General features: G+C 42.8%; 1 protein-coding gene across 1 annotated transcript in view; it reads right to left on the bottom strand.

Moving 5' to 3' along the window:
• The window catches only part of ANXA10 (annexin A10), a 70,939-nt gene that overhangs the window by 32,220 nt on the left and 23,748 nt on the right, over positions 1-14,971 (bottom strand). Inside the window, exon 2 of the mRNA XM_061424888.1 lies at positions 3,456-3,537. Within this exon, the coding sequence (XP_061280872.1) occupies positions 3,456-3,537 (82 nt within the window). The remainder of the gene's footprint in view (positions 1-3,455; positions 3,538-14,971) is intronic.

Below are 14,971 nucleotides of genomic sequence, written 5' to 3'. Positions count from 1 at the left end.
TGATGGACATGAGTTTGAGCAAGCTCCAGGAGATGGTAATAGACAGTGAAGCCTGGTGTGCTGCAGTCCATAGGGTGGCAAAGAGTCAAGCAACTGAACAACAAATAAGATTTTTCAGTTATATATACATACTGATTTTTGCTATCATCACACATAATTATTATAATGTGATTTTTGTTGTTATCCTGTTGGGATTATCCACAATACACCTCTCTGAATTACTCTCCATTTTTCAAAGTTCATAGCAATTCTGGCTCATTTATTCTTTTAGAAGTATTTAAAAATATTTTCATATGGATCTCAAAAATGTTATTCAAATATCAATTAAAATAACTGTAAACTTAGGAATCAATTTAGAGAAGTCACTAACATATCTGTTGAATTATTTATGTGTTTTTCTTTTCTAAAAGACTTAGTAAACATTTTTATAGTTTTTGTAAATTACAAGAAACTTTATTTGGTTAAAATTATTCATATTTGTATTTCTATCAATATTTCAAATTATATTATTTTTATTTTGGTCTTAACAGAATAATTCCTTAATGAAATAGATGATATTGAACTTTATGTGGACCTTGTGTTCAGAAAAATTATTGAACTCTCATGCTGCTGCTGCTGCTAAGTTGCTCAGTCGTGTCCGACTCTGTGCGACCCTATGGACAGCAGCCCACCAGGCTCCTCTGTTCATGAGATTCTCTAGGCCAGAACACTGGAGTGGGTGCCATTTCCTTCTCCTGAACTCTCACACTTCTAATAATTTTTTACTGGATTACCTTGGATTTTGAAATTTGCTGATAATGTCTGCTGCAGAAACAAAGAATTTTGACTTATTCTTTAGACAGTGTGTCTTTTTCTCTTTCTTGTCCTATTGCATTAGGGCCAGGAATTCCTAAATAATTCCTACTTGATGGTTTAACAGAAAAGCATAGCGTAATGATCCTTACCAATTTTATGGGCTTGTATGATGTATGGTTGATTCTTGTTATTCATGATGTGTTTCTACAAAGTCACCATGAATATGAGTTAGTAGATACTGAATGGTTACTTCCAGGGGAGATACAGGAAAACTCAGCCACAAGGCGTAAAGGGACACTTCCTCCACCTGTGTAAATAGTGTCTACACACACTCTACAGCTCACACCACATTATTGCTGAGTAAGGGCAGAGGCAGGTAGTGGTGGATCTAATTTAAGTAGCACTGAGGGTCCCACAGAGATTTGTTTTGTCCTGTGGGCAGCTTTGCCATGATTTAGGCATGTAGGTCAAAGATAGTTCCCGTTGTCCAGGATCTGACAGGGATGGTCTGGAAGTTACATGTGCTAACTGAGACAAAATAAACACAGGTACTCTGTGTTCTAAGCATGCATGGGCGGGGGAAGCAGCTGGTCACAGCTGGGGCTTGGCAAGTGCACTGTTAGAGACGTTACCTGGGAGGCACTGCTTTTCCTCGGTGAACTGTTACACACTGTAAGACACATTTTATTAAAACAACTCCCTTTCATTTGCATCAGACCATATTTTTGCTTTCTGATTTTTCTAGGTATTAATAAAACACAGAGCCAAGTCAAAAATCATCAAGTAGGATTACATCAAACTCAAAAGCTTCTGCAAAGGAAAAGACTACAGTTAACAGTACTGCATTGCATAGTTGAAAGCTCCTGAGAGAGTAATCAGTGAATGTTCTCAGCATAATAACAAAAATGGTAATTATGCGATGAGAAGGATGTGTAAGCTAACCTTACTGGGTTAACCATTTAGCAACATGCATGTCAAATCATCATGTGTACATACACCTTGAACTTACACTGTTGTATGTCAGTTATGTCTCAGCAAAGCTGGAAAGAACCCACAGTAGCCAAGGAGAACACTCGCAGTTGTCATTTTTGGTTGAACTTTGCCAGGAGCATCCAAGCGTGTTGACCTGTGTCCTTGCTCTATCACCCTGAAGCATGCCTGAGCTGTCACATGCAGAATCTCCTGGAATCCTTCAGCTAAAACACTGACAAGCAAAAAGCTGCAAGGGTCGAAGTGAATCTGAATTCTGACCCTAAAATTGCAATGACAAGAAAACTGAAACTGGTGCAAAGAAAAAAACTTTTTTTTCAATGAGTAGATTTCTCTGATCTATAGTTTTAAAGCAAAATATTCTCCAGAAGGAAGAGTTCATCCACAACTTTCTATTACCCTGCCTTTAGATTTTTCTAGTGATGATTGATATTTCAAAAGGAATGGAAGCAGTGCAGATTCTTAAAGTGGACTTCAGAGCATATTCAAGTTCTTGATTGTTTTCCTCTGGGGTCCTGCTAGTGGACACACGCACACACACAGACACACACATACACATAGTATCACTCTCATAAAAGCAACCTTGTCTTCCAAGCTGACAGTTCACTTTCTCCTGAAAGGCTTTGTATGTTTGGTGCAAATGTTCTGGTGTCAGTGTTTATCTCCCTGCTCACCAGCAGTCTCCTTCGCACAGGTTGACGTCTCACAGCTCTGTGTTGAATCCTAAGGATTAAATCCTTTTTTTAAAAAAACTCAACAACTTCCCCCTTCTCTCTACATTTCTTTCCTAAACTCTTGTTCGTTCATTGGACATCCACTTCTAAGGTGGGCGACCCCGCCTCCCCACCCTGAGAGCTCACAGACTGATCTGCAGTTGACCTAGGTGGACAGGCTGGGTGAGTGGGGGTGGGGGCAGGGCCGTGCAGAAGGAGGTGTCTGGCCTGATGAGTCTGGAGGATAAAGAAGGGCTATAAAGAGGACGGCTCACTTGAGGGGGTTCCTGAAAGATGAGAATTTGAATGCCAAGTGGATGGGAGAAGAAAACAGCCTTCCAGGTGGGGTGGGGGAGCAGTGGGGTGGGGTGGGGGTTGCTGGGCCAGTTTGCAGGATGTAGAGGAGCTGCCCCTGGGAAACAGCAGAAATAGGGCTGGTTTAGCCGGATATGGAGGTCCCAAAGGAAACAGGCTAGAAAACAGACAGTGAGAAAAGATGCTTATCCCAGATAAAGTTTTTGACTTAAGAATTTCATTGAATAGTAGTGGTGAGACACTTAAGAATTTAAGGCAAAAATATATTGATCAGATGTGAATGGTGAAAAGCAATTCTGTTCATCTTTTCTATTTTTTTTATTCTATTTCTTTGCCCAGCTTTTTGTTTGAATCTGTGTTTCCCTTCTGTAGGGCTTCCATGGTGGCTCAGATGGTAAAGAATTTGCCTGCAGTGCAGGAGAGCGGGTTCAACCCCTGAGTTGGGAAGATCCCCTGGAGAAGGAATGGCAACCCACTCCAGTATTCTTGCCTGGAGGATCCATGGACAGAGGAGTCTGGTGGGCTACAGTCCATGGGGTTGCAGAGTCAGACATGATTGAGTGAGCATGCACATACAGTCATAAAATAAGGTGAAAACACAGAAAAAATGACCCCAAAGGAGCTAGACATCCCCAGGCTCACCGAATCCCTGGAGTGCGCCTCCCAGCAACTCAGCATCCAGCATGGGGTTGAAATTCGGAGCTGGGAAGATGGTACCCTGAACCTGATGGGGAGGGTCAAAGAGAGAGAGGAATTGGGTAATTCTCACCAAAGACTTCAGCGTGTTTTTCATATAAATAAAGACAAAAGTACATTCTATATGTTTGAATTACTCTAAGACACACACATGGGTATTTTAAACAGATGTGTTATTTGTATGTCAGTTGCGTCGACTTAGTTGTGTTCTTTTCAATCCCCTGTTCTCTCCTGTATTGGGATCTAGAAACTGAGAAACTAGTACTGATAGTAGAAAAGTGTAAGAATCAAATAAATACATGTCTTCTTAGTAAACAGTAAGCATTTTCTTAGGAATTGGAGACTACTTAGAAACTGAAAAGAGAACCCTATTATGGGGCTTCATTCCATTTAAATGCTGCTGCTGCTGCTAAGTCGCTTCAGTCGTGTCTGACTCTGTGCGACCCCATAGACGGCAGCCCACCTGTCCCTGGGATTCTCCAGGCAATAGGACTGGAGTGGGTTGCCATTTCCTTCTCCAACACATGAAAGTGAAAAGTCAAAGTGAAGTCGCTCAGTCATGTCCAACTGTTAGCGACCCCATGGATTGCAGTCTACCAGACTCCTCCGTCCATGGGATTTTCCAGGCAATAGGACTGGAGTGGGGTGCCATTGCCTTCTCTGCCATTTAAATGAGTTACAGATTAATCCTTTGTCGCTTCATTTGCAAATATTTTCTTCCATTCTGACTGATATCTTCCCCTCTTGTTTATGACTTCCTTTGCTGTGCAAAAGCTTTTAAGTTTACGTAGGTCCCGTTTGTTTATTTTTGCTTTTCTTTTCATTTCTCTAGGAGGTGGGTCAAAAAAGATCTTGCTGTGGTTTATGTCAGAACATGTTTTTCCTAGGTTTTTCTCTAATAGTTTTATAGTGTCTGGTCTTATATTTAGGTCTAAGCCAGAAAGAAAAAAATAAATATTCACACATATACGTGGAATCCAGAAAAATGATACAGATGAACTTATTTGCAGAGCAGAAATAGAGACACAGCTGTAGGAGATAGACTTGTGCGCGTCGGGGTGAGGGGAAGGGGGACAAGCTGACAGAGTAGCGTTGACATGTATAAATGGTTGTTTGTTGTTCCTCACTAAGTCGTGGCTGCCTCTTTGTGACCCCAGTGGACTGTAGCACTTCAGGCCTCCTTGTCCACCATCTTCTGGAGTTTGCCCAAGTTCATGTCCATTGAATCAGTGACGCCATCCAACCATCTCATTCTCTGCTACTCTCTTCTCCTTTTGCTTTCAATCTTTCCCAGCATCAGAGTCTTTTTCAATGAGTTGGCTGTTCACATCAGGTTGCCAAAGGATTGGAGCTTCAGGTACCATGTGTAAAACAGATAGCCAGTGGGAAGCTGCTGTAGAGCACAGGGAGCTCAGCTCGGTGCTCTGTGATGACCTAGAGGGGTGGGAGGGGGAGGCGAGGGAGGTCCCAGAGGGAGGGGTATATGTACACACGTGGCTGATTCACTTCACTGTACAGAAGAAACTAACGCTACATTGTAAAGCAACTACACCCCAATAAAAAATAAACAATGAGTTAGAAGTGGCAGTTACCACTACAGCTTTAAAAAAAAAATTCAGGGGCCCTAAAGTCATATTATAGAAAATTGAAATATTGAATCTAGAATCGAAATTCACAAAAATCTAGATGATACAGGTAGAGTGGAGGGTTTTTGGCAGAAACTTGCAGGTGCAGAGGAAGACATGAGCTTCCGAAGCCCCTCCTTTTACACTCTGTCGTGTGCCAATAGTAGAGTGACTCTGCATCCCTTATTGAGCCCGAGCCAGCAGCACTGGGCTGGGTAGGAGCACACGCCAAGCAGTAACCACCAGTTCAGGTGTGCTGAGAAGGGGAGCTCCCCCCGTTTGTTGTGAGTTTGCCCAGAAATGACGGGCAAAGAGCCTTCCCATGGTGACGAGTCTCTGGGCCCTTGAGCAGGCAGCTTCGCAGAGCAATTCTGTTGAACACACAACATTCTGGGGCCCATGGTCTAAGAGCAGAAAATTAATTAATTGATGAGCCTGGTTTCTAGTCTTAAGAAACATGCATATACCACTGCCAAAAGATTAATGAAAAGATTTTGGGGGAGTAAGAGCACTGTTCACCTGTGTTAAAGCTAAGAATTAAATTCAATTTGTGTTCCACTTGACCGATATTAATAAGTTTTTATACTCAGAGGCACAAACGTGTCTGTGAAACATTCTTTTTAAATCCTAGATGGACAGATGTGTGATTAAAATACGGACATAGTTTAGGACCTTAGGATGCCCACGTGTGTGTCTGCACTCCAATGTCCAGTTCACTTCTGAATCAGTGAAAGTGAAAGTCGCTCAGTTGTGTCTGACTCTTTGCGACCCCAGGGACTATACAGTCCATGGGATTCTCCAAGCCAAAATACTGGAGTGGGTAGCCTTTCCCTTCTCCAGGGGATCTTCCCAACTCAGGGATCGAACACAGGTCACCTGCATTGCAGGCAGATTCTTTACCAGCTGAGCCACAAGGGAAGCCCAGGGATACTGGAGTGGGTAGCCTATCCCTCCTCCAGCGGGTCTTCATGACCTAGGAATTGAACTGGGGTCTCCTACACTGCAGGTGGATTCTTTACCAGCTGAGTTATGAGGGATATCTCAAGCTTATTGGCGATGACCCAGAACTTACTTTTCTTGAGCCAACCCTCATTTCTATACACTATTGCATAGGAGACGATATGAGTTTTATTTCCCTATTCACTATCACCCCTGAGAGTGAAACTCTATTAAGAAAATAGACTTCGGTTTTTCTTTCAGTCACTAAATTGAGCTCAGAAAGCAGACTCTAAGTTAAACTCCTAGATTGAGTTCTCTTCACCTCGGTTATTTTCTTTTGAATCTTATAATCCTAAAGCAATTTAAGATTTAAACTTTTGAAAGATAAGCCCTGCCTTTAAATGTGAAATTTATTCTCTGCTCTTTGTCACTGTCTTTTACTAAGTCCCTTTTGTCTGTGTAGCTTTTTCTCAGTTTTTTCATTGGGAAAACTAAAGGCTCATTGAGGCATGTTCATTGTAGGAGTTAGAAGGCTGTTGCACAGGTCTTGGGTGACAATGCCATTCATTGCCTGGTGACCTCGGTCTTGCTGCAAGCTCTCAGACAAAGGACTGTCTTATTTATTTATTTTTTAATTATGGGAGTATAATTGCTTTACAGTGTTTTGTTAGTTTTTGTTGTACAATGAAGTAAATCAGCTACATATATATACATACAGCCTCTTGAACCTCCCTCCCAACCCCCTATCCCACCCCTCCAGGCCGTCACAGAGCACGAGCTGAGCTCTCTGTGCTTTACAGACGCTTCCCACTGGCCATCTGCTTATGTGTCAGTCCCAGTCTCCCAGTTTGTTCCTGTCTTAAAAGTGTAAAAGAGAAAATGTATTTGGAAACAGTGAGACATATTGTTACATATGAGTAAGTAGCCTAGGCCATCTCATCTCTGAAGGTACAAACGTCCATCACAAAGCAGAGCATTTCATTCCTGGCTGGACTAGGGTCCTCCAGAATTCTGACTGGAGTGAGTGCTATAAAATAAAACTATTCATATATTTTGCAAAAGAAAAAAAAAAGGCACACACACACAGAGCTCTAAAAGTAATACATAAGGAAAGTTGTTCACTCGCTAAGTTGTGTCTGACTCTTTGTGACCCCATGGACTGCAGCATGCCAGGCTTCCCTATCCTCCACTATCTCCTGGATTTTGCTCAAACTCATGTCCATTGAGTCAGTGATGCCATCCAACCATCTCACCCTCTGTTGCCCCCTTCTCCTCTTGAACTGTCTATAGTGATTTATTAGACAAAATTTGTATGTGAAATAAAAATCCACAGTTTTTTCTTCATAGTTTTTTTAAATCCTCACACAGACTACTAATACAATGTATTTTTACAACATAATGCAAAAATTATTTCTTTCTGTTTACACTTCTTGTCTCTTTTGCCACTTGAAGTACTCTCCTTATCTATTCGTCTTAGAAAACACTAAAAATGTTTTAGAAGTAAATTCAACACTAAAAGTAAAAAAGAAATTGTGAATAGTCAGTAATTCAAACAACAGTTTTCTAGTGAGCTCTTGTCATTCATGCCCACTTATATAGCATATTAAATCATTATATTCATTTCATATCCATTATTATGTTTCAGTTAAGCTTGGAGTCAGCAACATTGTTTCATGTAAGGTACCTACTTAGGGTTCCTTGGAATGCTGCCCTCTTCTTTTAATGGTCATGTTTCCTTGTTTCATTGAGATGTAACTGACATGTGGCCTTGTGCACAATGTGATATGATGTGTGTGGTGAAGTGCTCCCCTCAGTACAGTTAGTTGGCACATCTGCCACCTCACATGGTCTGTCTTTCTTCTGATGAGGAAACTTGAGACCTGCTCTCTTAGATGTTGTTGTTGCTTAGTTGCTTCAGTCGTGTCTGACTTTGGGACCCCATGGACTGTAGCCCACCAGGCTCCTCTGTCCATGGGGTTCTCCAGTCAAGAATACTGGAGTGGGTTGCCATTCCCTCCTCTTGGGGATCTTCCAAACCCAGGGATCGAACCTGCATCTCTAATATCTCCTGCATTGGCAAGAGTGAAAGACTGTTATGTTAGGTATTTTTCAGAATGTATGCCTCTTAAAGTGAAGTCCCTTTTAATATATGTGTTCCTAATTTGTTCACATCTTAGAGCAAATTGGAAATTTTGAAAAAGTGGACACTTTCCAATGTGACATAAAAAATAATGCATCTATCCACAAAAATTTTTTTTTGTCTTGAAAATTGACAGATTTAGACATAGTGTCACTTAAAAATAAGTCCTAATGCCTGTCATTTCCACTTGAATTCTTACCGCAAGGTAAGCAGAATATCTTCACTTCTACTCATTTGTGAATTTAGATTTTTGACAGAGGAATGAAACATACTCCCTTTTAAAAAGACAGAACAAACTGCTTCATCAATTCACTATGCAGAAGGTTATGAGTAATTTGTAAATTTAAAATTGGTTCCAGAACCTACTCCCCTGAGTGAATAATGAATGGATTTCTTCAAGTGACAGAAAAATTTCAGAATTATCTGGAACTGAATACAGACTGGAAGACTCACAGATTGCTCATAAAGTTGATAAAAACATCTTAACCATCTCATATCAATAGGTGCATGGATCAGTGCATATTTCATCTCTTCATAGCTGACCTAGGGGCCAAGGTCAGTAAACCCATGCTGATCCTTATTCAGCACCCACTCTTAAGTCCTTTCTCTCCTCTGCCTTGTGTCACCCGAACACTAACCACCTGGGAGCCTCAAGAGTTTCGACTTTGAAATGACAGCTGACCTGACTGGTGCCTGCCAGTAGGTGGGTTTCAGTGAATGACTTAGCGTAGTTTCAATGTCATTGGGATTCCTAGATCTCTAGGAAACTGAGGATTTTTGGAGCCCTGTGAGGATACCCTCCAGGAGTCCTGGGCCTTCATTCATGGGCATATTGTCACTTTGGGGCACGGGTCCCTGGTCTTCACTGACTCAGTTCTGAACACCCCGCACCCACTCACCTGTCACTCCTGTCTGCAAGAACGTCCTGAACGATTTCAATGGCTTGGAGACAAACAGCACCATGGGGTGATTGACCCACCGTCTCCCACCTTCCAGGAGCGTGTCCTTCAGTCCCTCTGCTCCCGGCAACACCTTCCTCGGGTACCCTTATCTCAGCCTCTGCTCCTGCTTCCTTGATGCTCCTCCCCACCCCACCCCCCGCCAGCCTCCCCACCCCCAGCGAGCTGTCCCGGCAGCCAGAGAGGTCCCTTGCGGGTCAGACACGACACCTATCCTTCTGCCTCAAGTGCCCCGCACCCAGAGCCGGGTTTCCCATGCTGGTTTTCTGCTCTGGTGCACAGTGGGGATGCTGTTCACGTGAGAAAAACATCCCGGGACACCGGGATTTACGCACACATCCAGGGGGCTGGCCTGAGCACGCTGCAGGGCGTCAGCAGAGCGCGTCCTCCCACCCCGGGGTCACAGCAGGAGTGTGTAGGGGTAGAGCAAGAGCTTGAACCTCGGCGCATCGGTCAGTGTCCACGGCGACTCTGCCCGTGACTAAGAATAGATCACAGTCCAGAGGTTTCAACCGCGTAAGCAGAGCTCTGCGCACCATCCCAGGCTGTCTGTGGGGGTTCCTGCCTGACTTCCTCTGTCCTGAACCTCTCGGCTCCCGCACACAACAGCCCCACACTGCAGCCCCAGGGAACTTGTCACCCACCCGTGCCCACCTCCGTACCCACTCCCATCCCCAGACTCCTCCGTGACTCTGGGGAGCCTCCACTCAGAATTTGACTGATGGCTCCAAGGCCACGTGTGCAGGGGTCCCTCCTGACGTTCCCCTCCCCCCAGGAGTATCTGCGCCCTTCCAGAGTGCAGCCGTGTGCCATCCCTTGCCAGTGGTTGGTACCCCATCAGGAAACCACCCTAATTCCTCCTTCCTTCAAAATAACAGAAACCCACTTCTGCAGCACTGTGCAGGACCCCGGCCACCTCCCAGACACTCAGAGGGACAGAAACACATACACAAGCTGGAACAGTGGGCTGGAGTACTGCGGCACAGAGGGAAATGTTCCTCCCAACTCTCCCGGTGTTCCCAGAGCACGAAGTCTCCTTAACTGGGCTTCCTGCATTTCATTGAGGATGGACCTGAATGTGACTGGTCGTGCAAGGTTAGAGATTGAACATTCTCATGAAAAAAGGAAGAATATTTGGATTTCCAGGCATCAGTTTAGGAAGAGACACAACAAGTCACGAGAATGGAGGTGACCTAGAATTACACTCTTTTCCTCCCAGACTCTGGAGTCAGCTCAGATTGCACCTGTTCTGTGGAGTCTTCCCTGATTTTATCGTGTGTTACCTGTGGCTGACTTTGCTTATTAAACATGGCCTTGCATTTTTTTGCATTTACCTTTTCCTCCAAATTTTTAGTTTCTGCAGGGCAGTGACACTTCCTGCTTTTCAGAGCATTTAGGGCAGCACCTTATTCAGGAAGTGGGCTCTGAGGATGTCTGCAAAATGCTAAATAGAAAAGTGTATGGACCCAAAGGCATCTGAATGCATCCCCCAGCTTCAGAATCCGCTTTCCACACAAGCGGGCTGTGCTCCGCGCACCTTCACCTGGGCTTCCCAGGCAGTCACCGCAGCCATCTCGTGAGACTGGGTTGTCAAGTGTATTTCACAGGTGAGGAGGCGCTGGGGCCAAGTGAGTGGTGTGTCAGGAAGCCCACACTCAGCTCCAAATTTATCTTCCTGGCTGGTGCTTTTTCCATTAGAGCTGGAGTTGATGTAAAATAAAATAACATGTATGGTTGAGGCCCCTTACTCATTTCTTTTTGCCAGGGAAAATGTCCCTATTTGCAAAGGTTCCTGTGGGTAAAACTAAAACTCTAAAGCATAAATTCTTACTCTTAAGCCAGTTCTATTAGAACAAGAAAGGGTTGTGTATGTGTGTGTGTGAAGGAGGGGTTGAGGAAATTAGAGAAAGACAGCCAAAAATAGATCCAGTGGCTGGGCCACTGAAGTGCATTTAAGAACAGAATGTCTAATAGTTAACCTCACAAAGAGCGTTAGTCACTCAGTCGTGTCTGACTCTTTTGCAACATGACTGTAGCCCACGAGGCTCCTCTGTCCATGGGGTTCTCCAGGCAAGAATACTGGAGTGGGTTGCCATGCCCTCCTCCAGGGGATCTTCCCAACCCAGGGATTGAACTTGGGTCTCCTGTGTCTCCTGCATTGGCAGGTGGATTCTTTTTTTTTTTTTTTAAACGATAATTGCTTTACAGAATTTTGTTGTTTTCTGTCAAACCTCAACATGAATCAGCCACAGGTGTGTGTGTGTGTATATATATATATATATATATATATATATATATACACACATATATATATTTCCCCTCCCTTATGAACCTCCCTCCCATCTCCCACCCCATCCTACCCCTCTAGTTTGCTACAGAACCCCTGTTTGAGTTTCCTTAGCCATACAGCAAATTCCTATTGGCTGTTTATTTTACATAGTTTCCATGTTTCCATGTTACTCTTTCCATACATCTCACCCTCTCCTCCCCTCTCCCCAAGTCCATAAGTCTATTCTCTATGTCTGTTTCTCCATTGCTGCCCTGTAAATAAATTTCTTCAGTACCATTTTTCTATATTCCCTATATGTGGAGGCCTGGTGTGCTGCGATTCATGGGGTCGCAAAGAGTCGGACACGACTGAGCGACTGATCTGATCTGATATGTGTGTTAGAATATGGTATTTATCTTTCTCTTTCTGACTCACTTCACTCTGTATAATAGGTTCTAGGTTCATCCACCTCATCAGAACTGACCACTGAACTCACCTGGGAAGCCCAAGGAAATATGCATCTAGCATGTAATAAAAATAAAGCTTAGTGATCTGATGACTACCATAACTACCGATATTAAGATGTGCTAAGTCATTTCAGTTGTGTCTGACTCTGTGACACTATGAACTGTAACCCGCCAGACTCCTCTGTTCATGGGATTCTCCAGGCGAGAATACTGGAGTGGGTTGCCATGCTCTCCTCGAAAGGATCTTCCCTGATATTAAGATAGGCTGAGTTATATTCTCAAATTGATGCAGAAGTGTTTATGACTATGAACCAACTACTAAATTAGTTTCTGTAAGATCTTTACAACTTAGTAGATGGATGTTAAGGAGTTTAAGAAAAGAATGGAGGAACCTGGATTCAACCACATGGTCTCTAATGATTGTGGTCCAAGAGTGTCTTCCCTCACAAGACTTTATATTTTGAGGAAACAGTTATGAAGGAAGATGTAACTGAAGATAACTTTATCTGAATAACAGGTATTGTGAACATTATCTTAATAATATGTAGTAGAACACTATAAAACTTAACCCTCCTCAGAATGAATTGATGGCATCAAATGACTGCTTCCTCTTGAAGCCTCAAAAAATTCAATTCTTAACCCCAGGAATCTAAGATGCTCCCGTGTTTGTAGGTGTGATTAAGTGAAGGGGTTTGAGGTGGAAAGTATCTTGGATTATCTGGGGGCCCTGAATATAGTTTTACCTATTGAGGCAGAGGGAGATTTGACTACAGCAGGTGATGTGAAGCTGACAGCAAGCTGCCGCGATACAGGCTGTGAGCATGAAGGAAGGGCATTGTGCAGGGAGGTAGGTGACTTCTAGCTGCTGAAAGGGTGAAGAGACCCCCTTTCCAGAGGCTTCAGGAGGACCTGGGAACAGCAGCCTGGTGAGACTGATTTCAGGTTCCTGACTTCAGAGCTGTCAGAGGATACGTTGGTATTGTCTCCACCTTTCTGATACTTTGTTACAGAAATAAAACAGAAAATGAACCCTTCACCTTGGAATCCTCCTCTCCATCTGTCCTCCAAGCCTGAACTCTTAGCTCAGGAACTTGCTCAATCCATTAGGAACCCCACCCCGTCAAATGATACCCTTAAGCCAGCCCCCCGAATTCATAAATATCCAGCCTTCCTCTGCACCCTGAGACACTGTTAAGACTGTCAAGGTAGAACTTCCCCTTCTATTCAATCTGCTTTATTGCTGGAGTGCTTTGGTGCCATTTCTAGGAAGCCTGCATTTGATATGATACAATGAGGAAATCTGAAATAACATTCTGTCTGGATGAATAAAAGGCAATGGGTTATTACTGTTTTGTAAGTAAATAAAGACTGTTACTGAAGTTACCAGAAAGACTAGGTTTCATAGCTTAAAACATCTTGGAAGCATTTCATGTGACTGATGCCAATTAATGAGGATTGTAAGAAGATTACTGCTATTTGGTAACTCTGTCCAGGGTCTTTCAGAATAAACAGAAAAAGATATAGGGTTGAGATTATGAATTACAGAAGAAACAATAAGATATAGAGACATAATTTAGGACATTATATTTAATGTATACGCCCCTAGGAGAGAGCATAACTGTGGAAGAAAAACAATACTAAGAAACAATAAAATAAAACTAATAAATAATATAATCATAATAAATACATAACAATAACAAAATAACATCACTATATAAAATAAATATAAAATAATTAAAAATAGAGAAAAATGCATCATAAAAAATTCAGGCAGTGAAAGAATCACATCCTTGTGATGTGATAAAGAAGGACCATCTTGTCTCAAGGAATAGTAAAGAAAAATATCAAGGTCAGCACTTAAGGGACAACATTTATACATATTCCTGTTGCTTACAAGAGACATAATCAAACTGGAATCTGAATTCTCCTTCATAAAATTAAATTTTAGAAGGCATTTGATCAGTCTTTCCAGACTTCAGAGGAAACAACTGAGGATTCAAAGTTTTAAACCCAGTGAACTATAAATTGAAAGAAAGGGCAAAAGAAGAAGTTACCACTTATATACCCTTTTCAAATCATAGTAAGAATGATTCAGCCCAGTAAAGCTGACACTGGAAGGAAGGAAGTCATGTGAAAAACAGAAGTAATTCCATATTCTTAGCACCTCAATCCAGAAATAATGGCACCCACTGAGTTTCCAGTATGTCTCAAGAATCATGGTAATTTACTACCAAAATCACTGCAGATGGTGACTGCAGCCATGACATTAAAAGACGCTTACTCCTTGGAAGGAAAGTTATGACCAACCTAGATAGTATATTGAAAAGCAGAGACATTACTTTGCCAACAAAGGTCCGTCTAGTCAAGGCTATGGTTTTTCCAGTGGTCATTATGGATGTGAGAGTCAGACTGTGAAGAAAGCTGAGTGCCGAAGAATTGATGCTTTTGAACTGTGGTGTTGGAGAAGACTCTTGAGAGTCCCTTGGACTGCAAGGAGATCCAACCAATCCATTCTGAAGGAGATCAGCCCTGGGATTTCTTTGGAAGGAATGATGCTGAAGCTGAAACTCCAGTACTTTGGCCACCTCATGTGAAGAGTTGACTCTTTGGAAAAGACTCTGATGCTGGGAGGGATTGGGGGCAGGAGGAGAAGGGGATGACAGAGGATGAGATGGCTGGATGACATCACTAACTCGATGGATGTGAGTCTGAGTGAACTCTGGGAGTTGGTAATGGACAGGGAGGCCTGGCATGCTGCGATTCATGGGGTCGCAAAGAGTCGGAGACGACTGAGTGACTGAACTGAACTGAACTGACGCCTTATCTAACTCCCAGGAATTAAACAATCAGAAGTACACACAAGATGCATGAAGCTTAGGTCACTTTCTGTTCAAGATCACGAGCTTAGTGATGGGTGCAGACTAGCAGAAGTCTGAATCCACCCTCCCACTCTGTGTTTAAAATTTAATTTATATTGGAATATGGTTCATACACAGTGTTGGGTTAGTTTTAGGAACAGCAAAGTGGTTCAGTTATACATATACACGTATTCATTCTCTCTCA

Source organism: Bos javanicus, chromosome 8 (genome assembly GCF_032452875.1).
Source record: "Bos javanicus breed banteng chromosome 8, ARS-OSU_banteng_1.0, whole genome shotgun sequence".
In the NCBI taxonomy this organism is placed as follows: domain Eukaryota; kingdom Metazoa; phylum Chordata; class Mammalia; order Artiodactyla; family Bovidae; genus Bos; species Bos javanicus.
Note: the sequence above shows the minus strand (reverse complement) of the source record. Positions and strands in the feature narration are given on the sequence as shown.